Below are 26,408 nucleotides of genomic sequence, written 5' to 3'. Positions count from 1 at the left end.
AATAACACAACATTGAGATTCTGTAGTATTGAAAAACATGAATATTTGAGCTCTTGATTGATTGAAAGTAGTTTCAGCTGCAAATGCAAGATATATTGAACAAATACGATTCTACTCAGACAAATACGATTCTATTCAGAGTCAGATAAAAGTTTTCTTAAAAATCTAGCAAATCTTTCGTTCTAAAATGTCTCACGCTGTTGAAATGTTATCTCCCCCGATTACAATTTTGAGGAAGGATCCTCTTCAAATAGCAATTGAGGAGATCAGAGCTTCAAGACTGGAGGAAAAGGGAGGCAGAACGAGTGAGGAAAGAATCCAAAGTAACGCTCGAAATGGGGAAGATGAGTTGAACTACTTAGCGGCCGTGTATCATTACGAGAGGGCGATCAATTTCATCTCAATGTCACTCCCCAAAATCCAACTAGGTAAATTTTACTGAAATTAATTTGATTTTATATTTAATACTGTACGATGGCAGCCAGAATGTAAAATTATAGATTTATTAACAATCTAAAATATCAGTTACGCAGAGGCGAACCCATTCTCAAACTTTTTTTAGGACTCAGGAACGCAATTTTTTGTAATACGAGACCTATATACATATTTTTATTTGGTTAGGAAGCTTGAAGTGGCTGGCCTAGAAAAACTTAACGATTAGTTCCACAAAAAGTGTCAAAAAATTTCTATGCACACTACCTGTTAGGGCTCATTTTTGAGATAGTTTTGGTCAAGGAGCGGATCTAGAATTTTCTCTCCCCTTCAAAACTGATATATAGTTGCGCAAAAAGCCAACAATGGATGTCATAAAATAATACCAAAGGTTGGACTCTTTGGTTGGTGAGTGGTCGGATAAAGCCCCCCATCCCCTCGCCCCTAAACCGGCCCCTGGAATGCTGGATCTCGGTCGATAGCGTTCTTTCTACTGATTTTTTGCTTGGGTATTATTATGGTTTAGTTGACAACAGAATTAAACTGGATAAGAAACTGCGAGAATTGAACAAGAAAATAACAGTGCTGACAGCCCAACATGATGAGAGAGAAAGAAAAAGGTGAGATTGAAATATATTCGGTCTTGAAACCCTCCAGCTTTGATTTGTATATATATTTTTCTGGAACATCAAAGTTTATGATGAACTTACGATGGAAGCAAAAACCAAAATACCTTCTGGGCTTCATTTTGTGTAGGTTTGAGGCACGAATGAAGGAAGAAGCGAAGACAAAGTATTCTGTAATCGGACCGGTGGATTCTCTGGACACGGAGACTCGTGCCTTCTTCAAATCAACAATCGAAGAAAAAACGTTTCCTTTCGACCCTGAGCTAGTTCAGCTATTTCTGACTCCGTATATGGAAGAATCTAAACGAGGGATTTACGACGACGGAGATGAAAGTGAAGACGAAACTGATGACGCCACTGGAGAGAAGATGAACAAATCAGAGAGGAAACGTGATAAGATTTTCGATCCGGTTCTCATCTACGGACCAAAACAAGTACTGTGATTTAAAACTTTCCTTTTTGATAACCAAGTGTTTTTTTTTATTTATACCTTTTGGCCTTTAGTTTTTGGGCATTTTCATGAGTAGCTCGGGTATTTCTTAACTTCTTTCCTCGTTTTTTAAGGACTTTTTTAAACAATAAATGATATGTGGGTAAATCGTCACACTTTTTTGATGAACAAAAAGTTTTCCGCAGGTAGGCAAGAGTCACTTGGTGAAGACAGTGTTGCCATTTGAGCTGCCTGGAGTGACATTTGTGAGCGTGTCTGCAGAGGATCTTTCCATATATGGCCCCATTCTGTTCAAGTATGCCTTCTCCTTCGCCAGACAACACATGCCCGCAGCAGTCGTACTGGAAGACATGCATCATCAGGTATGCCACCAAAAGGGGAGCTATGGGCAAACAAAAGCGAAGCGTGGTTTATCATACGCTCAACGACACAGTAATTTTTGAGTTTTTGCTGGGCTTTGATCTTTTGAAATTTTCAAAAAGTTACAAATTCTGGCAGCTTCGCTTAAACAAAATTTGAATGTAATATTTTTTCATTAACAAACTGTGGAACTCTTCAACTCCCACACACGCAGAAAAAAATCTACGTTCATCGAGCATCAAATAGCATACAATGCAAAGAGTGAACTAATAATGTCAAACTACGCATGCTTTCTCTCAAAGTTTGTCATTTTCAGGTGTATGAAGGCGACGACAACGCAAATAACGAAATCCACGAGACGATGCGAGCTTTCATTCTGAACAGCACAGATATCCAAATCATAGGAATATGCAGCAGTCCCTGGTCACTTGGATCAGAACAGCTCCAAATATTCCCCCGGAAGAAAATGCTGGAGTACCCTACTGTCGAGCAGACCAAAATGTTTCTGGAAAAACGATTCCAGAAAATGTCGCACAGCCTTTCGTAAGTTGTTTTCGCATGTTCAGTATTGATCGCTTTTATTGATAGCATTTGGTTTTAGGTTTAGATCTTTTATAATCTGACCAAAGTCAGCTTACTAATTTATTTTGACCATTATCTGTCTAACTCATCAATTTAATGACCAATGAGTAAAACTAGTGGAAAACTTCAAAAATTCAAAAATTTTCAATAAAAAATTTTGAAAAACAAACTTTTTCTAATTTTTTTTTTGTTTTTTTAGTCACTTTTCTTTATTGTCCACTTTACCCATTATATGTAACTGTCTATTATGCCTAACTTTCTAAGCCGTGGTTTTCTAAAGACCATACTTAAGACCACACTACTTGCACAGTAACCGGCTATCCTTGTTTTCACATGCAAAACGTATTTAATTGTTTGTTTGCGTAAAAACATGATATTAACCGAGGCAAATTCGAACAAGACTGCTCGTATCAGGGCGAAGCTCTGCATGTTCCGACCATCTTTTAGAGTCAATGAAGCAGTAACAGAGAAATAAAATGTAATAAAACAAGACTGCTCGTGTATCGGGGCAAAGCCTTGAATGTTCCGACTGCGTGTTAATGGCCGTAATCCAGCTCGAATAGTTTTTTGTGAAAAAAAAAATATATTGAAACGCTGAAAGTTTTGGACAATATCAAAGATCAATTGTGAAAATTAATACGACTGATTAGCTTGCCTCCATTCAATTCGGAACGATTTCGTTGTGCGGGATAATTTACAACGCATAAATAATGCGTTACGCTCTCAGCGTTATGTATAAACTCTTCGATGTGCGCATCATTTAGCCCAGATTACGGATAAATAGGCAATTTTAGAACCCCATAACTCTCCAAAAGAAAAATCACTGGGAAAATATCTTTTTCAATTCGATCTCAGGAAAAAAATTCCGTCAAAAACGGCTAGTTAAAAGTCAAAACTTGTCTGGAGAACAAAATCACCCCGAGCACAAATATTCTGTCACTTTCTTCAAAAGTCGAAACAATAATGCAATTACCAGAACGACTGCTGAAGTCAGCACTGCTTTACAAAGTTGCTCGTGGAGCCCTGAAAATTGCAAATGCCCTTTTACGTTTTTCAAAAATCATTTTTCGAAAGTTGATGAAATTTTAAAAAAATGTTCCCCTACCCGCTATTATCGCGCGTTGAATCCACTAAATTGGCCGAATCGGTAATTTTTGATACTTCATAGTTTCACATAAAATGGTCAAGGAGTAATAATTTTTTCAAATTTCAGCACAAGAGGCCAAAATCATAAAAAAGTGACAGAAAAAAGTTCAAAAGTGGCTATTTGGAAAGTTCAACTCGGTCCGGAGGAAAAAAAACCCACCGAGCATAAAAGTTCTGCCAGTTTCTTCGTTTCCACAAGAAACACTGCTATTATTTTTTTCAGAAAATGAGTTTGGCGTCTTGCTATATATCGTTTTACGACGATCCGTGAAAAATCTATACTTAATCCAGAGTCAAAATCTAACCACTGCCCTGTTTCAGAGAACAAAAAAGTGTTGGATGATTATAAACTACTGTTATTTCAGTTTAACAGTTTATGATATTCAAACTGCTTTCACATCTTTTCTCCGACTTAAACACACAAAAACACACACATACACACATACACAAAATATACGTATTTTATGTTTAAACCAGTAAAATGGAACCTGATCTAAACTATATTTTATGATTGGATAAATTAAATGTTTTACCAATGTAAAGTATTTAATATTAACCAATCATGATCCATCTAACTAACAACCCACTTATTTGTAAGTGCTGAAGTTACTTGTAATTTCAGCACCAGAGAGATTTGAATTTAACTTAGAAATTAGTTGGACTCTCCCGAGCACTTCAGCAGCCGCAATAAACCAGTATACCCTAGATCTATTGAGCCTAGCAGAGACTAGTTAAACAACCTGAGACTAGATAGTATAAGAGTAAGATTAGGATCGGTATTAGACTAAGAAGTTGCACGAATCTATCCGGCCGAAAATAAGATAGCGTGACGAGCAGACGGTGTACCCTATCCGAAATTACTCTATGAGTTACACTCCAGTCCTAACTCATCTGGTGCGACCATAAGTCTCGAACAAGACCTTATTAGATTAGAATTAACCAAAATTAGATTAGAAATTAGACAAAAACATTTACAAAATGTTATACGACAATAATTTAATTGAAATGTCTCTCCGACTCAATAGATCCGAGCCAATATTCCGAACCATAATAGAACTACCCGGAATTGGAAGAAGACATCGAACCAAAGACGACATACGACAAAGTAGAAACTTGCCGTATAGTTACATGATAGTTCGGCAAAAGCCAGAACAAACTTTTATATTTCGAATACTACTTGCAATGAATTTAGATTTCCATTTGCAAACATAAAACCTTGAAGTAAATCTTCAAAATCATTTCAGGCGCTAAACAAAATTAATATTATACAATAACGATTGATAAAAAGATCTAAGATCGTTTTCCTAAAATTCTGCAGTATTATACAAAACATGTTTGAAAAATATTTATTGGAAAATAAAAATAAAAATTAGTAGCATGACAATAAATGGTTAGTAATCATAAATCATCCTGTTGTTCCAGCTTCATCACCTAAAACATAACAGCAATCATCAACTCACTAATATCATAAAATACTAAATCTTTCCTTTACACAAATTTAAAACCTCATTAAAACTTAAAGTCACTTAATTTTAAAACCAGATCATCAAGGCTTATCCTTGGATCTTAAATCATTTTCTACTTCATTACATTTTAAATTTGATCATCAAGGCTTATCCTTGGATCAAACAGAACAACTTTGTTCTCCCCCACCCACTTAATTAGTGTCTAACGACCTCAAACGTCGATTCACTACCCAACCCTTTCTAAAGACCCAAGACTAATAGAAATTTTTAAACAAAACTAATCATTCAAATTAGGATAAACAGTGAAGAACTTCGGTTATTCATCCTTCACTTGATCCCCCCTCTTACCAGACCCAGGATAAATCTTAGACTTAGTAAGTTTAAAATAGTATCTAACGAACTACTCGCGTTCTAATTATACCTGAACCTTGTGGATCGATTTACTATTCTCCAACCCTTGAACACAATCACTACCCCTAAGTAAGATTAAGTAAGTTAACACCTTAGCTTATACTAGTCACGAGAAAGTAAAAATCATTCTTCGGAATCGATATACTTTTCTCTCCAACCCTAAACAAATAGACCCAGGTTAAGCTAACCAAAAAATCGTAAGAACTAACAGTTTAGGAAAATAGAAATCATTTAACAACCTTTTGCACCCGTCATCCTAAACCTTATGTCATTTAAAAACCTAGGGAATAAACAAACAATCGTTTTACACAATTGTGAAATAGATAACAAAAAATACGACCTTGTAATCACACCTCATACACAAACAGTTGGATACATTCGAACAAAACGACAAACACTAAAGAGAAAAATAATCACTAAACAAAGACAAATAACACGAAAAAGATTTTCAAAAAATCGAAACGCATTTTCAGAATCAGAAACCAACAGTTTAGACGAACTCTACAAACTAAAAGAATCAATAGATAAAAATTACCCACAACACGATCAATTATATTTTTCTGACTCAGAAACAACTTCAAATTCATCACAAAGAGGAAAAAGAAGAATAAAAAAGCAGTATAAACACAAACCAGTACATCTATACAACTGGAATCAACCAATTCGACACATTAATAATTACATATTAACAGTCATCGAACGAAAAAATGAGTTCAACGCACACCCCAGGTGACGAAACTCCAGATGATGATGAAATCTTTCCTTTTATAGTAGATGCAGATACTGATAGAGGACAACACATATTTTGTCAAAATTTACTCGTAAATTTATTTGAACCCGGAATCAGTCCATGTAAAACAGAGTTCCCCGATGTAAAAATCAAAAGACAAATCATAGATCACTATCTAAAAGATATATGCAACATAACACAACAATATGGAATCTACTCTATAGAATTCACTTCCCCAAACCATAATAATAGAACATACACTATTCAAACAGACGACCTTGATTTAGAATTTTCAAAAGTTTTTTCAGAATATATAAAAAGCATACAATACCATAACTCACAAAGAGCAAACTCCATTTTCACCAATGAAGTTTTCGCACTAATATGTAGTTATATTTCGATATTAGAAAATGAACTCCCATTAACAAATGTCTCACCGACAGAAACATCTAAACATTTAAGAGTACGACATGAAATCACACTACTCTCTAGTTATTTAAACATCATTAAAGAAAATTTCACGAAAGACGACGTTTCACAACATACCAAACACGATTTACAAAAAATTTTAGCATGGTTCATAATAGATTATTTTACACACAATATTGATTTAATTGCACAAGCAAGAAAAAATTTTAGACCCCAAAACTCGAACGATGATACAGCTATCACAGAACAATCAGATTATGTTTGGGACCCCGAATGGTCTCATCCCGTATTTATAAACTTTCCACAATCAATCTCAAGTCAAGCAATAGGTACAATATCTTACATAAGAGATTATGTAAGAGTAATACCATTAACAATTGATGCAACACCATTAAACTATAATACATTTTTACCCGATACACAAAATAATAGTTTAAACTCTACAGTCATACACAATGAAAACCTCAATGGAACTAGGAATCTTACTCAACAAGATATACAGACACCATCACACTTCATAAATGAAGAAATTGTACACACAACAACTACACAACAAAGTATTTCACCAATACGCCCAAATTTAACAACACCAAGAAATACAAATCCTTCACAAACACAGGTAACCTTACAATCAACCGTTAAACCTTCGGTTGCCCCTAAATATTCACATATGGATTACCAAACATACAAACCCATGACAATACCATCAAAAACACGCAAAACATTCACTAGAAACAACTTTGCAGACCATAATTATAATTATACACATCCATCAAAAACAAATTATAAACCACAAAGAAATTTTAATCAATATACAAAACCTCGAAACTGGGATAACCCAACGGCCCAATATAATTCCACAAATTTTCAACCAAATCCTCCACAGGATCGCAGTGAAAATTACCCATTTTTTCAACAAAATAAAAATAAAAAACAAACATCTTATCAAATGGATTATTTATCCTCAGATGAAGATTTCTTACAACCAGATATATTTGCACCAAATACTCAAGAATATCGTAGACAAGGAATACAGAAAACACGTACAAACCATAGAAATTTTTCTCCACAATCAACAGATGCACAATATCAACAACCAATTCAACAACCAAATCCAATTAATATACAATCTTTTCAACCAATTCAACAACAAAATCCAATGACTACACACTCGTATCAACCATCACAAATGCAAAATGAAATACCACTCCCGTATTATCTTCAACAACATGAAATAACAAGAAACCAACTTTCAAATTTTTCTCAAATGCCAAATGCAGCTGAATCATTACAAATGACAATGAATCCATACCTTATGGGTGGATCATCAATAACATCAAATAAACCCTTAATGGTTTTCACAGGAACAGACCCTGAATACTCTGTAGAAGATTACTTAAATGCAGTAACAGCAAATTTAATTTTAAATATTGGACCTGAACCAATTAACACGCCACTACATCAAAACTGGATACATCGACGCACAGCGTTGATACAAACAACCTTAGATGGCGCAGCCCAAAAATGGTTTTCAGTACTACCTCAAGAAATAAAATCAAACTGGAAAAGATTTACACAAGAATTTTCAAAAATGTTTGACTCCGAAAGAAACAAACAACAACAAAGAGTTTTATGTAATGAAATTCGCAGATTACCAAACGAAACCATCAAGCAAATAGCAGTAAGAATCGAAACACTAGTTCGAAAAGCATATTCACTAAATACACATGACTATAAAAACACTAAGATGACAGAAATCTTAATGATGACCTTAACACCACAATTAAGGAAAATAGCAATAAAAAAGAGAGCATCACATCCTTCTTCAATTCGAGAACCCGATTTAGATTTTAGAAAACTAGTAGACAAACTAGAACAAGCAGAAATCACAATGAAATTAGAAGAAACGGAAAATCTGAAATTACAATACGTTAACAAAATTGAAACGACTCCCACTAATATTAATAATATACAAGAATCAGAAACAGATCTCGTTGAAAAAATCACTGAAATACTCAATATTTACGAAAAGAACCCGAACTTTAAAGGCAAACCATCTTTCAAAAAATGGTGTAATTATTGCCGACGATACGGACATAGTATTTCCGAATGTAGACAAAAACAACAAGATAGTCAAAATAAACCTCAAAAATACAAAGAACCAAATAAATCATTTTATCAATACATGAAAAAAGATCAAAACCTACCAAACAAAAATGTATACAGCAACAACAGTTCAGGAAAACCACTCCCAAACAATACAAGCTATACAAGAAATCAATCTCCATATAACTCAAGTTATAGAGGAAGATCACCAGAACGAAGAAACACGTATAATTCATCACAAAATCACTACAATAGACCGAATAGTCGAAATAACTACTCCAGATCAAATTCAAATACACAACGATTTGTTTCTAGATCTAATTCTCAATCAAGAAATAACTATTATCCAAACAACCAATCACGAAATTCATCATACAATAGGAATAGAAACTACTCCTATAATCGAAACAGAAGTTATTCAAACAACCGAAACCAGAATTACCCGAACAACCGATCAAGGAATAACTCATATAATAGATCGAACTATAACAGACCAAACAATAATTACCAAAACAGATCGCGAAATAATTCACAAAACCGACACCCAAGTTATAATAATCGCTATCGAAATTATTCCCAATCACCACACCGAAATAATAATCACTACAATAACTCTAATAATCGTCACAGAAGCAGTACACCTAAACATCAAAGACAAATCAATCAAGTACAAGCTAACCCAGAAACAACATCAGACCCTCCAGGTATTGATGACACAGTAACTGATACGTTACAACTCAATCAAATAAACTGTACATCATCAGATTCAGAAAGTGATACTGAAAACACTCTTGATATCAATATGATAAAAGTCGAAAATGACTATGAATCTGTCATATATGAACAACCCTTTCCATCACATATATATGAAAATCAATCACAAATTCTTCAAAATCATTACACTACACCCATAAATTCCACACCAACGACGCAAGAAACAAATGAGATAAACACTACAAATCAAACCAATAAAAATACCAAAACAAAATGCTTGAATACAAACCACATTTATCAAAATATACAAAAAGAACAACCCAAAGAAAAAATTTGGACAATACCATTTCTCTTAGAAAGCCCAAGAAATAAAGAATTTCAACCACCAGACCTTGAAATAGATTTTTTAATTGATTCAGGAGCAGAATCAAACATAATAAACATTCCCACATGGAATGAAATAAAAATCTTACACCCAAAGCTAACACCTCTTGAAACCTCCAGCAAACTAGCGACAGCACAAGGATCAACATTGATAAACTACGGAAAAATCCAATTATTTCTCCTCCCTACCAGAACAATGGAACAAAGTAAAATTTTAAATAAGCCATTTAAACAAATATTCCATATCACCGATATTAAATATAATATCATTGGAATACCATTTATTTCAAAGTATATACCAACAATTAACATACTAAATAGTAAAATATTAATCAAAGATAAATATACAAAAACAAAAGAAACATCCTTAACATTTTTTCAAAGATTGAATAAACAACCACCATTCTTTTCAAAATTTTATCCGATATTTAACCAACAAAGAAAACACCTGAAACCACTATCAGGAAACATCTATAATTTTTCAATCAAACAAGTTCACCAATATGATAAAGCACAAAACAAACAAAAATTTTATATGTCAGATTTTGAATTCAAACCGATTCATAAATTTTTCAAAATCACAATCTCTTCAATAAAATATTTGAAAAATTCGAATTCAGATATCATCTCCTTACATGTCTATAACAACACACCTTACCAAGTAACATTACCATTAGGACTTTTAGGATATTGTGAAACCAACGCAACAATATCACCAATACACGAAAAAGCCTATCGCGTAAATAATATACTCCAATTACTAGATATTTGCCAATCTACAATTCTTAATGAAGAATTATCTATAAATAATATAATAAGTAACGAAAACAGAAATACGGATTATTTCACAAAAACTCCATATTTCAAACCTACATTCAACATCAGTAACTACACAGAGGACCAACAGAAATTTTTAACAATGTTTAATTTCCAACATTCACAAATAACACAAGACGAATTTGAAAAGTTAGCCAAACAGCTAATTCAATATTCATCAGTCTATGCAACATCAAAATTCGATGTTGGCAAAATCAGTTCATCACTACATCTCCCATTAAAACCAGACGCAGTTTTCAAAAAACAAAGAGCAAGTAAAGTACCAATTCACTTACATGATAAAGTAAACAGATTACTCGATATTTTAGAGCAATACAACATTATATCACCGGTTAATAAAGAAGAACAACCAAAAGGCAACACATTCATCAACCCCGTTATCATTCTAGCTAAAGGAGAATCGTTAAAAATCGTTCTTGATGCTAGATACCTCAATTCACTCATAGATGAATCAAAATGTAATTGGCCTATTGAACCAATACAAGTTATTTTAACAAAAATAAACGGCAAATACTTCACAACCGCCGACATGAATAGTGCATACAATCAAATGCCACTAGATGAACAATCACGACGTTTAACACAATTTGTTATCGGAAACCAACAATATGAATTCAACCGCTTATTCTATGGAATATCCATAGGACCAGCAGCATTTTCAGCCTTTATGAGCAAAATTTTTAGACCACTAATACTCAAGAAAAACGCAATCACCTATTTAGACGATGTTTTTATGCAATCACAAACAAAAGACGAAATGTTCAAAGTTTTAGAAACATATCACCAAATACTTCAGAACGAAAATCTGAAGGCCGCCCCCGATAAATCACACTTCTTTTTGACTAGAGTTAAATTCTTAGGACATAATATAGAAAGAAAAACAATCACTCCACTGAAATCACGCATTGACGCTATTCAAAAACTTCAACCACCAACAAATAAAAAGAAAATCCAAGAGTTCCTTGGAATGTTAAACTTTTTAAGTAAATATGTTTATAAAATGCAATTATACCTACGACCATTTTATAACATCCTTAGACAACAAAACAACTTTGAATGGAATACAGAACATCAAACACGATTCGAAGAAATAAAGAAACTTTTAACTGAACAAATTTCAAACACAATTCCAGACCCTGATCAACCATTTTATGCAATGTGCGATGCTTCGAACTTTGGCATCGGCGCAGCATTATTACAATCACATAATGGTACAAATAAAATGAACCTCATATCAGCAAATTCTCGATTATTCACTCAAGCAGAGCTACGACTCTCAACTCTAATGAGAGAATGTACAGCCATAATATATACACTTACAGAATATGAATTTCTGATACTTGGATCAAAACATCCCACAGTTTTGTTCACAGACCACAAACCAATCATCTTTCTTTTTACACAGAAATCTAACCCAAACCACCGAGTTTACAGATTTCAACTAATTCTAATGAAATTTCCAAACTTACATTTAGTTTGGACTGCAGGAAAAAATCTTGCATTACCAGACACCTTAAGTCGAAATACACCACCTGAATTACTTACACGAAAAACAACAGTTGAAATACCCAAAAATATAAAATTCTACCTTGCAGAAAACGAAACATCACCTCGATTAGAATGCAAATATGCAGTAAAAACTGATATTGAACAATCACAAATAAATAATTTACAACATTTCCCACTTTATTTAGATTGTCAAAATAATCATTATGAAGTTGACCTACTTGGAACATCAACTTTTAAACCAATTCCATATTCTCAATGGATAAAAAATAACACCCAACAAAAACGAACAAAACAACACCTACCTAAAAAAGACCATTTTCCACTAATTGAAAAAGAAGATTTAACTGATAAAATAAATTTATCAGGACCACAAACAAATGATTCAAAATACACAATAAATCAAGTTTTTGACCTTCACGACCCACTTGATACAATACCATTATCTAAATTAGAAATCGAAAACATTTTTCTCCCCCCAACAGAAACAATTACAATTTCAACACTGAAACAATATCAAAACCTTGACCCAGTAATTCGACAACTAAAATCATGGCACAAATATAAAACTAAACCTATCAAAGCAGATTCAACCATTCTAGGAAACAAAACACTCCTCCGATACTTTCGCAAGTTTAACAATACAACAATTAACGAAAATACAGACCTTTTAGAGTACAACCTTAATGAATCTACAGTTCCCTGTCTCCCTATAAGTATGATTCTTATAGCTTTTAATATTTCACATACACAAAACATTAAAGGACACTCTGGATCAGAGAAAACATATTCAAATTTTATACAAAATTTTTACTTCCCAAATGCACCAATTTGGATAAAAGTACTATGCAATGATTGTATAGTATGTCAATTAAATAAACCTTACCCAAATCAAAAACAAATAGCACAAAAACAAGATTTTAAAGGACAAAGTTTATACTTTAATCATCGTATCTCATTTGATACTAAAGGACCAATTTCACCCTCATCAGAAGGAAACTCCTACATTATGGTAATTGTTGACGCATTTACACATTATGTAGCACTTAACCCAGTACCACATTGTAACGCTTATTACGCATACACAACACTTTATGAACACTGGATAGCAAAATTTGGACTACCAGAAATTTTAGTCACAGACAATGGTACAGAATTCATAAATAATGAAATAATAACACTATGTCATTTATACAACATTAAACACAAACCACGTACATCTCATGCACCTTGGACAAACGGCTTAGTCGAAGGTATGAACCGTTCACTACAAGAATATCTTAGATGTATCATCAACGGAAATGATACCAAATATACCGAATGGTCAGCAGATGTAAAATTATTTCCATTAGCATATAATTCACAAATCACGACAACTTTAGGAATGTCACCATACGAAATGGTTTTCAACCAAAAGCCACGCAAACCAATAATGTTTACAGCAAATTCCCATAAAAACGCACAAGGTTATTGTCAACCAAATAAAGACTCAATTTGTTATAACCTACCATTACATACGCACGATGAAGATCATTTTCATCACCCACAAATCCTTAAATTAGCCTCCGGTACACACACCGAATGGATTTTAAATAGAGATAAGAAACACAATGAAATTTACCAAAAAATAACGAAAAAGTTATTACAAAGACAAAACATAAATGAACAAATCAATTCACGTTTTACACCAGCTTCCGATTTAAAAATTGGAACATTTGTTTTAATACCTAATTTTAATACTCAAAAAGGAATTTCTAAAAAATTACAACCCCTCCGAAAAGGACCCTATCAAATAATTGCAAAACCCACAGATGTCACATATAAAATTATCGACTCAAACAAAAAAGAAATCGTTCAGCATCGAAACAACCTATTACCTTATTACCCAAAAGAATACGCACTCCGCGAATTAACCCAATTATATTCTTTCACAGGATTAAAAATTATTCAAAACGAACCACATCTGAAAAACACAGAACAAAATGATAACCCCACCGAAAATCAAAACACAAAACCAATCGCTACCAAAAACAATACACAAAACCATAAAGAATCTCCAAAACAAAGAAAAAATAGAAAAATGACAGAACAAATAATACCCCAAGAAGAAATAGACAAATCAGAACATAGAAAGACAACAAGACTCCGAAATCAACCACGTAAAAACTACAAAATGTTCATCCCCCAATCTAAAATATTAAAGAAAGTAGAATTTAAAAAGTAATTTTAAAATTTTATACTTCACAATCTTGAAACCTCCGTAACATTTTTCATTTCCATTTTTCAAAATAACATGCTCACAAGTACGCAATAATTCTAGTTCAAAATAGACCAATAGGATTCATCCAATCCGCCACTTTCTCTAACTCAAACTAAGATCAATTAGACGAATAATCTAGAACTCCAGGCACATCTCTAACTATAACTTTACAACCTCCAGGTCAAAAATAAGCAAACCACTCCAACTTGACAGCTAAAATAAATATCACCATAATACCGTACCCCTCCCTTATCTAATAACCCAAAGATCAACAATATTTCCCCAACTCAGACCACGAATACCCCCAAAACAAATTTGATAACTTAGCCTAAAGTCACAAAATGAAGATTTTAATTAGCCTAAAGTATAAAAATCTCACCATACCCCGGATCATTTGACAAACAAAAATAAAGAAAAAGACGACCTCCCAGTCACCATGAAAATTGCCCCCAACAATTTTTTACGAAACTCAACCCACTTGTCAAAAAACTAATAAATAATTCGACCACACTAGAAAATCGCCTCAAACAGCAAAAAATATTCGACAAAGAGATCATTTCTTAAATGCTTTTCTCTCAAACAGTCGCTCAAATATTTATCAATTTTAAACATTTTTTTTCAATACTTCAAGTCTTTATAATCTTTCTTTTTGATATCATCGAATCTTTTCTAATAATCATAATAATTTTTTGTAACATTTTTTTAATTTTCTACACAATAATTGAACTATTCCTCCAACTTTCCAAAACCCTTGAATATATCCACAGGTACGATTTTAACAACTTGTCTAAATGATACGAACAATTTTCAGTAGAACTGATATTTTTTTATTGTTTGTAATTTTCATAACATTTCTATCATCCCTCATTTTGACAATATGTAAATGTATAAAGAAAGCAATCATTACATTTGCCCTAGCAACAATTTTTCTAATTCTTTTTTTAGAAGAATATTATAATAAACATAAACCCTCTCACTAAAGTAACAATTTAAAAATCCATCAAAAATTGCTACCCAACAGTCACAGAATCAGTCTTCACCGACATCATCCCAAGATAATCCAACACCACCTTCAACTACTCAAAACCCTCAAACATCTACACGAATTTCTTTTCAAGACAATCCATACACCTTTGAAGAAAGGCACGCTCGTTTATCTGAACCACTAGAACCAGTTCAACGACAAGCATCCCTAAGTGAACCAACATATAATCTTTACCCAACACTACCACAAGAACTAAGTAGAATACGAAACCTTAGTCAAAACCAAAACACAGCAGAAATAAATAGACAAATTATACATCCTCGACGAAATAGAAATTTTCAAACTCCCCGAGTTCATTTTGATATACCTCAATCCCCAACACAAACCACTCCAGAAAACACCACTGGTATCACACCAGAAACTCCTACACTTTTTTCACAACGAAGCACTTCAAGTCTACCTTCAGACTACTTAGGTTCAACACCAACATCTGAACAGATACGTGAAAATCCCTTTAACCCCCCAAACCTAACATCACGACTGCCATATTGGACTACAAATTCATTCACACAAGGTGAACCAAATTTAGTCAATGACCCCATAGATATTTCTACGGATACAACAACATCCTCATCACTACCAGAAACATTATCACTACCATCAACACCATCAATAAGTCAATTTTCACCACTACCCTTTAACTTAAATTTTCCAAATAATCTCGACGCCAGATATCGAGAACAATCATCAATAAATATTCCTTTAAGATTAGATTGGAATACATTCACAGCACCTCCACCACTATTTGGACAACATCAAGAAAGTAACCGCCTTCATAACTGGGCACTTAATAGATTACAATATCGCCAAGATATTCACAACGATATCCGTGATCACAATATTCAAATACTCCAACAAAACAGTTTACAATTAAAATTTGAAATCACAGTTAAGTTAAATAATATTACCCAACATCCCTACCCATTAAATCCACCTAACATAACAGCTCAATCACTACCACCACCGTTTATAACTACTGAAGTAATATACAAATACGACAGATACACTAAAAACACAATTGGTTACATTACATTTTATAATCCATACTCAGGATTATCATACACATGTATATTCTAAAATTATTAATTTTTCTCCAAACCCTTTTTCTAATAACCTCAAATCAAAATATAAACCCTTCCCCTCGTACAGGACCACAAGATTTATTAGTAACACATTACGATTGCGAAGAAAATGAACAAAAAACACTACATAAATATGCAATCAATCAGGTATCACAATGTGAAACAGAACCACAAGCTATAGAAACCACAGATATAATAGCAACACTCTATTCAAAAGCCCGAGCAACAACAGTTACAGGTTATAAATTCACAGCAACATTTTCCGAAAAGAAAGTACATTGTTCACAAGTCTCGAACGGAAACAAAAACCGACTTGACCATGAATCATTCTACCAAAGTAATATAGAACGTCTTTTACATCTCAATCCCGACGATTGTAAAAATGAATTACTTAGACTAAACATCACAAAAAATAAAAACTCCCAAAGAAAATTAGTTAATTTTCAAGTTTTTTCAGACTCTGTACATCAATCACAACTTGAAAGACACCAAGGACATATAAGACTAGACGAAAAATACCCGTATAACGGCGCACACGGACGATTAACCTATGACCTACATGATAAACACTGGATACCACACATTGGTATAAATAACCCATCAAACTGCAAAGCAGACACAAAAAATAAAGGATACCAAGAAATAATGTTTTTCGATTGGAAAATACAACTCGAAAAAATACAACTCACACGAGATTTATCTGATAATACAATGATCTATCAAGGAATCCGACTACCTTGTAAAAATGATCAAGATGACCATGATAAAAATGACCCTACAACGAGAACACAAGCAACAATTGTTTGGTTCCCCGAAGACACATGTACAACATTTCAAGTAGCAAAAATACACGCTCGTATGATAAAATTTCACGAAAAATATTTCATACAATCAATTCTATATGAACAAGTCCATCCATCACGCAAACTAAGTTCCGATTTTCGAAACATAGACAATATAGAAAATAAATTGACACGTTTTCAAATATATCAAGAAACAGAACTTGCATGTAAATACAGGAATCCACTTCACAGAACACAATACTCTGAAATATTAGTTGAATATGAAAAAGGATTCGACATGACCACTGGTAAAGTAAAAATCGACCCATACGCCACAGGTCACCCTCTAAACGAAGGAACATCCTATATACCAGTTAATTTTGAAAAAAGCAACGGACAACCTGGTGGACATCTAAAACCTTATGACACCAGAAGCACACGCTTACAAGAATTATCACTAATGAATACTACATATTTTGGTAATATCCACTATGATATTCATTTGGATATGAAACTAGACTATACAATTAGCCGCATTTTTCAAGAAATGTCACTCTCTGAATTAGAAACACTACATCAACTATGCGAATTAGAACGAACACAAATACTACAATCACTTGCACTAGCAGTATTAAAAATACCCTACGCAGGATACTTATTATCAGGAAATAGATCAAATTTTTTAGACTACGAAGGAAACATCTTATGGTTTTATACTTGTACTAAAAAAGTATCACCACTATACGTTTTTGAAGATAAACGATGTTATAAAAGAATTCCTATCTTTTATAAGAATAAAGTACATTTCGTGGATACACTTTCACGAAGAACATATTTCTGGGATACCGCAGTCCCATGTGGATCAGAAAATAGCCACAATGTAGTACAACTAAACCCTGATGAAAACAAATATTATCTTCTCACTCCATATCCCACATTAATGCAATCACTCAAAAAATTTTCACCAGAAAGCATTCGCGCTATTGCTCGAAACCCAAATATAGACTTACAATCAATAGGAATCTATTCAAAATCAGATATTCAACATCACATTAGAACACAACAATTCCAAGAATTATTAACACAAATGGACACTATACAAAGACAATCAATAGACCAAAACTTACGCAAACTTGCAGAAACCGCAGGATTTGCCGATATCTACACGCAAGACTATAGCGGATATTTTAAAGACATAAAAGATTATATATATCTAAACGGCGAAAAATACCGTCCCCAAGATATATCACCAATTAACATTTTTAGCTTTGTTACACTCAAAAATGAGATCCTAGATTTTCTAGGATGGCCCTACTACATCTTAGAAAAATTGACTATTTTATACGCAATGTTTAACTTTATTGGATTTCTTTTCTCACTCTTAAAAGGAATCTACAATACATGTGCTATACACACACAAGTAAACAGACAAGCAAGCGTAGCACGCATACTCTTTGCAGGATTTTTTGGAATTTTTTCCACATCTATAAACAAAATTCTTTTAGACGCACAAATAAAAGAATATAACACAAAAATAACAACACGACAAAATACATACGACGAAGAACATAACAATGTCGACACACAGCCAACGGCACCACAATTACCACCCCTACCAAATAACCATCCACTATCCCTAGCCCCGCGAAATTTTAGAAATTTAGCAATCACACATAATCCAAATTTTCGACTCACCACATCACAAAGTCCCGTCCAACATATAATGACACATCCATCACAAGATGATAATACTTATGAACAAATTATTGAACAGCCCCATACCACCGCTTTTCAATCTCAAAATAATAATTTTTTTAGCCCACGATGAGCCGCCAACTTGGATCACTCCATCGATCAAATTCCCATCCAACCAACCTTACCTCTTCAATCCCAATAATACCACTTTTTGCTTTTCCGCCACCCGATTTTCCATCTAGCAATGTAACATCAGGCATGAATTCCGACACTAACTCACAAATTTCAGTTTTATACTCCATTTCACAGCTAAATAACCCGAATATTGAAACCCCCGACGAATTTGCCGACTCAGAACCATCTCCATCCAATAATTTTCATAACCCTTCTCATTTTTCTCAACCTCCTTTTCAACCCATATTACCAAATAACCCTGACCCAATCACTCCTACACCCTCTTATGCTTCCCAAGTTACCCCAACCTACTCCTCATACCATTCTGACCAATCATCTCCAGACACCCCCCGAATCTCCCCAGAGCTAGACAATTTTATTACCCTCCAACAACAACCCTACCACCTTAACACCCCGACCATAAACCAAATCTCCTCCACTACAAATTCATCCAATCCCCCTACACCCTCTTCAAATTATACCGAATCATTAGCACCATCATCCACATCAACTGAATCCTCACTCAACACTAATAGAGCTTATCGCACTTTTAAAAGAAAGTTCCCCAACCATCCTTTCCCAGCAAAACCAGGAACAGCCCGAGAATACATCAACCACCCCCAACATACTAACACTAGAGAATTTTTAGCCATCACTTTACCCTCATTTCCACAATACACCTTAAACACCCCTCATGACGCTAACGAAACACGCAACTTTGTAGACGAATACGTTTTAATGCCCACTCTCTCTTGGACCTCATACTATCATTTCACTAACCCTCTTTGCTTACCTTTAACTAACACATCCATTGATATAGACCGAAACAAAGACATGCTATATCGACTAACTACACCACTCACCGCTAGACAATTTACTTACGTTGGATATAAAAAATCACTAAAAATACACACTGCACCTAGAGCTAACGAATACACACTAGAATACTATGATCACAACATCATCAGAGCTAACCAAGATCAATTCTTAGACGACGATCGCTTCGCTAACCCACAAATCACCGAGAAATTTTTCATCAAGACACCATATGTATTTACACTAAACATCTTCGACCGAAAGTTTGATCACATTATTTCAGAAGCACTAACAAGCACACAAGCGTACGAAAGTTTTAAAGAACGCTTCCAAATCTTTTCACTAACCTTTCATTTCCTTGCACCACACGAAAGAGATTTACACTGCTCACACGATATTATGTTGCGAACTAAACAAACACATACATACAGTTACTATCGTTTCATCCAAAATCACTTTGACCTCCACACACCCTCTAGACAACCACACCATCGCTTTCAATTCATCAATTCAAAATACACTTCACCGTATTTCCTAAATTTCACATATTGTATTAAAAATACTAACCTTCATGGTATTCTTCGTAATTATGACCCCATAACCCAAATGTATATTTTCTGCCCCATCACCAAGACCTTCAACGCAGAAGAATCCCGACCCTTCCTTATCCCGCACGAGTTTGTACAGCCTATAGAAATCCCCATTTTAGAATTCATCCACAACACTAAATTTAACCACAAGTTATATAACTTAATCCAAAACACACCTTATGAGTTTGCAGTAGGCACTGAAGAACTAACCACTATTAAGGCACTTCAATTGCTTTGGCCACTACTTCAAACTAAAAATATCATCCGCATCTTAGCTAAACTACTAACAACTTCAGAACTAATTCACGATATCTTCCCCCACGGTTTTTTCCCCGACGACTAACAGGTAAGTATGAACTAAATGAATATTACTAACTAATTAAAATATTGAAAAACTCACCATTCCTTATTCATGTTTTCTTTAGATTTTTAGCCTTCATCTTCAATCATCTGAAAAATTCACAAAAGAAAAATAAAAAATAGCAAACTTCTTCAAAACTATTTAAAACCCTATTTAACTTTTGCACCAACAATTAAATAAATATAATACCAATGCAGTAAATTAATTTATAAAATTTTCCCCTAAAAGCAGTAAATCTACATATGATGAAAATTTGTATCTTAAAATTCCCCCATTACTAGCAGTAAATTTCCAAATTCTATGCAGTAAATTAATAAAATGCAATTGCAGTACTAACCTTTTGATATTTTCATTCATTCGCACAGAAATTCTATCCACACTCGCACAGCTCGCCCACGAAGAATTGTTTAAAATAATGAATTTTAGTTTCAAGTTTTCACACTCAACAACTCTAACAAATAATAACAAGTTTCAAACTTTCCTTTAACCCGGTTGGAAAGGAATCATATACTAAACAAAACTAACCAACGCAGCTTACTAAATACCACAAATCATAAAATAACAGCATGACTAAGAAAAGGAAACCAACGGTACCCAAACCGGATTAACCCAGTTTAAAACTGGATAATTTATTCTTTTGAAGACTATTACAAAGTCTTAGAAAGAAATAATAAAACACAAAAAAGTCAAAAGACAAACCCATACCACAAACAATTTGCTTTTTGGAAAAAGTACATAACCAACAAAACATAAGTAAAACCACAACAAACCCAACATAAAATGTTGTCACATAACAGGACCCCTCATAAAAACCGCATGAAATCATACTCCCACACCTGGCCTAACCCACCAGGAAAGGACGTCCTGAGCATGCTCTATAGCCGGCCTAACCCACCGTGCTACATCCACGCTTTGTGACCACACCTTTATTTTTAATAAGAGCTACTCAAGGGTGAGTAACTCTTCAAAATAACCGAACTAAAACAAAAAGCTTTTGTGAAAACAACTAACTAAAATCATAATTAAAAAATATTAAATTAATAAAAGTTTTATAAAATGTAAAATCACATGATGCAATATATAGATCAGAATACAACACCAAGGACGAACATCAAAAGACAAGACGACCTCACTACACTCGAGAGAGAATGACCAACTATAATCGATATGCCGCTCACAATCACAACTCAAAGGATTTAGAGTACGACTTGACCTCGCAGAAAAGGACTTCATTGAACTAGACCAATGACCACCTCGATGTTCAAGTATACGTACAGATCCGAGTAACCAGGCATCCCCTCCACGCACAATCTCCACGCCATTCCCGAGCTAGATCAAACACAAAAGAAGTTCTCTCCGAAGAACAGAAAAACCTGACATAGCCAACCATTCTGAAACCAGAATTGATGCTGTTGCAGAGACTCAGTCGTTGTCACAAGAAGAACACAACGTCTTGTGTCCTCAATTCCAGATCCCTGGAACTTCCTTAACAAAAAGGAAACAAAAGAAAAATGATGTTCGCCAAATACCAACGTCCATCATCCATCCTTGAACTACAAAAGAACTGTTCTAAAAAACTCTGTAAAACCCGGATGGGTGGAACCTGATCTAAACTATATTTTATGATTGGATAAATTAAATGTTTTACCAATGTAAAGTATTTAATATTAACCAATCATGATCCATCTAACTAACAACCCACTTATTTGTAAGTGCTGAAGTTACTTGTAATTTCAGCACCAGAGAGATTTGAATTTAACTTAGAAATTAGTTGGACTCTCCCGAGCACTTCAGCAGCCGCAATAAACCAGTATACCCTAGATCTATTGAGCCTAGCAGAGACTAGTTAAACAACCTGAGACTAGATAGTATAAGAGTAAGATTAGGATCGGTATTAGACTAAGAAGTTGCACGAATCTATCCGGCCGAAAATAAGATAGCGTGACGAGCAGACGGTGTACCCTATCCGAAATTACTCTATGAGTTACACTCCAGTCCTAACTCAAAAAGCTCACGTTTCTGTGTGCATTTGGTTAGGCACACCCTTATTTTAGCCTAACCAAACACACACAAAACCAAAAAAAAATCATTCAACTGTTTTCACTGTCCTTCAAATATTTTGAACCTCAAAGAACCTCAAACAAGACTGTTCATACCGGGTGAAACCTTGAATGATCCATTTAACTAGTTTCGATTGAAGATTTTGTTATTCCTCTCTCGACAACCAACGTCACATAGTAATTGTTTTAGTCTGAGTGGTTCAAGGAATTGATAAGAGCCCATTAACACGCTCAGAAACAATTTGGAAAAACTTGCAGAACGGGAATTTTCACCCTAAATGTCACAACTTCTTTCGATGAAATTGACGGAATAATTGCGCTTGGGTTGTTTTTTTTCTCCAAACAAATTTCAACTTTTTAACTAGCCATTTTTTACCAATTTTTATAACTAAATTTCTCAAAGCGCGCATAAATTAGTCCAGAATGTGACCAAATTGGCAACTTTCAAATTGCCAGAATTTTGCAAAAAAAAACGATCGGAGGAAAAATATCTTTTTAAAATTGATTTCAGAAAGTCAATATCTTCAATAGAGTGAAAATAAAAAATATTGTTAAAAGGTATTCATTGATCGCCGAAAATTGACCGAATAAAAAACCACCCCAAGCATACAATACATTTTGCGCTATAAACCGATTTAATCCGTTTAGAACTCGTTCCAAATTGGTTGGAGCAGGCCATTTGTTATAATTGCTACATTAATGGGAGCAAAAACTATCACTTTGTGTTGTATGGCGTGTGAGTTGATGATTAAGAAAATCCGACAATTGTTTCGGGCGGTCACTGATCCATAGGCCTAAAAATGAAGTTTGTCTGCATACTACGTTGGTTTAACCGAAAAAACTGATATTTTTAACGCACAAACACTGCATTTTGTATGGGGCATAGTCTGTACTTTGCTGAAATTGGTCAGACAATTGCAGTCAAAAAGGCTGGAAAAACATAGAAAATTTCAAATCAATAGCTTTTTTGTCTGTTTTGATCGCCTCATTAACAGTTCTCCAGGATACTGACCAAAAATAAAAGAAAAAAGTAATACGGTCTATTTTCCCCGTGCATACACATTTTTGCGAAAAGAGTTGTGTATATGGGATAACGTAACTATTCAGAGTGCCAATTATTGAAACAATTCAAACAATGGGAACAAAGATAATTTCAGGGCCAAAAACGGCTACTCAGCTACTAAAGAATACATTCATAAAAACGTACACAAAATTAACCAAAAATGCGCCAAATTTAAAATTTCAGACATAATTTTTGCCAAAAATAGTTGCAAGAGAAAAATCTATGACCACTTAAAATCAAGGGTCTATATATTCTATGGTAAAACATATTTTATTTTGAACTTAAGATTTCAATCGTCAAAATTGATATGAATAAGAAAAAAGAAAACCACACCAAACTTACACGCTCCGTTACTCAGCTCAAAAACCGAAAAAACTAAAAAAAAAATAAATCTTTCAGCTTTTATTCTAGAAACTGCAGTTATTTAGTATCTAGCCCTTGAGAACTGATTTTCGAAAAAATAATTCATCTGAGAAGTAACCTGATAGGAAACTAACGCAAAAACAAACAAACCCTCCCAAAAGTAATACTGTGGCAAAAATAGGCACCAATCTGCGTAACATAACAAGATATCTCAACCAGCAATTTATTGGCTGGTCTTAAGTTTCCTTTACAAAACTTTATAAAAAATTATAAGGGTATATGCTTTATAAAACAAGTTATTTTAGTAAGTTTTTTATGAAAAATTTGTTTTTGATTACAATGGGAGTCTAAAAAAAGTAAATCACAGAAATTAAAGGGTTAAAAGTTTTTGAAGATGAGATTACAATTAGGTTAATCTCCGATTTTCGAAGAAAGAGATGGACGGTTTGTGCTCGATTTTTAATGTTTTTTCTTTCTTTGGACAAATGATGATTTTTTGAACGGAATTTTTTCTAGCACCTGAAAAGTATTGAGCTCAAAATTAAGGCTAATTTTCCCTGCGATTTTATTTTGTACAGATAAAGCGTTAGAAAATTTGGATCAATCCCCACAGTTCCCCTCCTCAATGAATTTAGGGGGAAAATACCGGTTTTTCAAAAATTAACTTCCAGGGCAAACAAATTGATCTAATTAATAAAAAAGTTGGTCGATACAAATTTATTATTAATGTCCCAAGTTCTTTACTTTCTGTTTCATTTAAAATTTTTCCCGAGTAGTATATTTTGCGGGCTTGATTGAAATGAAAATTTTATGCGAAATTAGATTTCAAAATTATTACATGCTTCAAAAAGAGATAGCTATTGGTTTTTTTTATTACGTGTTACTAGACGCTAAACACCTCCCGGGTTGACCAAAATTTTTAGTCAAGTAGGTTTCCTATATGGAAAAGTTCTAAACATACACCTATCAGAAAATTGCATGAAAGCTCTATGATTAGTGATTTTTCCTATATGGCGATTGTGTGACTTCTAGTTTTCCATAAACCAAAAATTTGACTTTTCTTAAAAATAATCTTTTCTCAAAAGTTTTGGGTTGGTGTTCAATGCTTCCTTCACAGAAGATACCATAAAAGTATTAATTTTTAAAATTTGGCCAAAAATTTTCAAATATGATCATTTTTAAAATTTGAGTTTTTGATTAATCACGCATTGATCAAGGCATACAAATAAAAATGGTCTACAAAAGAAATCGACGTTTTAAAAAAATTCTCCAGACAAACGTAAAAATTTCAAATTTTATGTATCCAGGACTACGTTAGGCACACAAAAACAAATTAATTTTTGAATGCAAAAAACTGGAGTGTTTCTTTTTTCATATAAAGTTGGAGGAATTTTCCGATTGGTGAAGGTGACTGATGAGAGTGATTCTAGTCAAACTATTGCAATCACTTAAAAGCTACAAAACTTCTTTAATTTCGATTTTAGGTCGAACGCATTTGACCTGCTGACTCAAGAAATCGACATGTTAGACTGGGGCGCAAAGGAGCACCTCCAGTTTATTGACAGCTGCCACACAAAGTGTGAAGAGCTCGAGTTAGAGTGTGAACAGGTGAAACAAGATCACGCCCAGGCGACTGAGGAGGAAATAGAAAGTATGCTCCGACCTCATTTGTTCACACTCGGAATTGCTAAGTCCATCATGAAAACTGTGCAAGAAAACAGGGGCGAAATTGAAGATAGATTCAAAATCCTCAAAAAGTTCAATGATTTCGCAAAACAATACCCCGATGAAGTTATTTAGCGACACAAATTCCGGAACTCGCGTAACTCTGATTTTGAAACTGCCCAAAATATACATTCAAAAAAATTGTTAGCATATAGTTTTGATTGATCAAAAATAATAATGTTAAAACTTAATTCTACAGATTCAAACAGTCA

The 26,408-nt window shown here is 33.8% G+C and overlaps 1 protein-coding gene across 1 annotated transcript; it reads left to right on the top strand.

Annotated features, from left to right (window-relative positions):
• LOC134856525 (uncharacterized) lies at positions 1–26,408 on the top strand. Its single transcript, XM_063872794.1, has 6 exons — positions 1–428; positions 959–1,052; positions 1,189–1,492; positions 1,695–1,871; positions 2,186–2,412; positions 25,956–26,408. Exons 1-6 carry the CDS (start codon positions 188–190, stop codon positions 26,269–26,271), a joined length of 1,359 nt encoding a protein of 452 aa, XP_063728864.1. The 5' UTR covers positions 1–187; the 3' UTR covers positions 26,272–26,408.

This window comes from Symsagittifera roscoffensis, unplaced genomic scaffold, assembly GCF_963678635.1.
Source record: "Symsagittifera roscoffensis unplaced genomic scaffold, txSymRosc1.1 SCAFFOLD_431, whole genome shotgun sequence".
Lineage (NCBI taxonomy): Eukaryota > Metazoa > Xenacoelomorpha > Acoela > Convolutidae > Symsagittifera > Symsagittifera roscoffensis.
This window is presented reverse-complemented; position numbering and strand designations above follow the sequence as displayed.

Coding starts and splice junctions, on each gene's coding strand:
- LOC134856525 (XM_063872794.1), top strand. CDS start 188: ATGTCTCACGCTGTTGAAATGTTATCTCCCCCGATTACAATTTTGAGG. Junction 429..958: donor ACTCCCCAAAATCCAACTAG/GTAAATTTTACT, acceptor ATTATGGTTTAG/TTGACAACAGAATTAAACTG. Junction 2,413..25,955: donor AAAATGTCGCACAGCCTTTC/GTAAGTTGTTTT, acceptor TTTCGATTTTAG/GTCGAACGCATTTGACCTGC.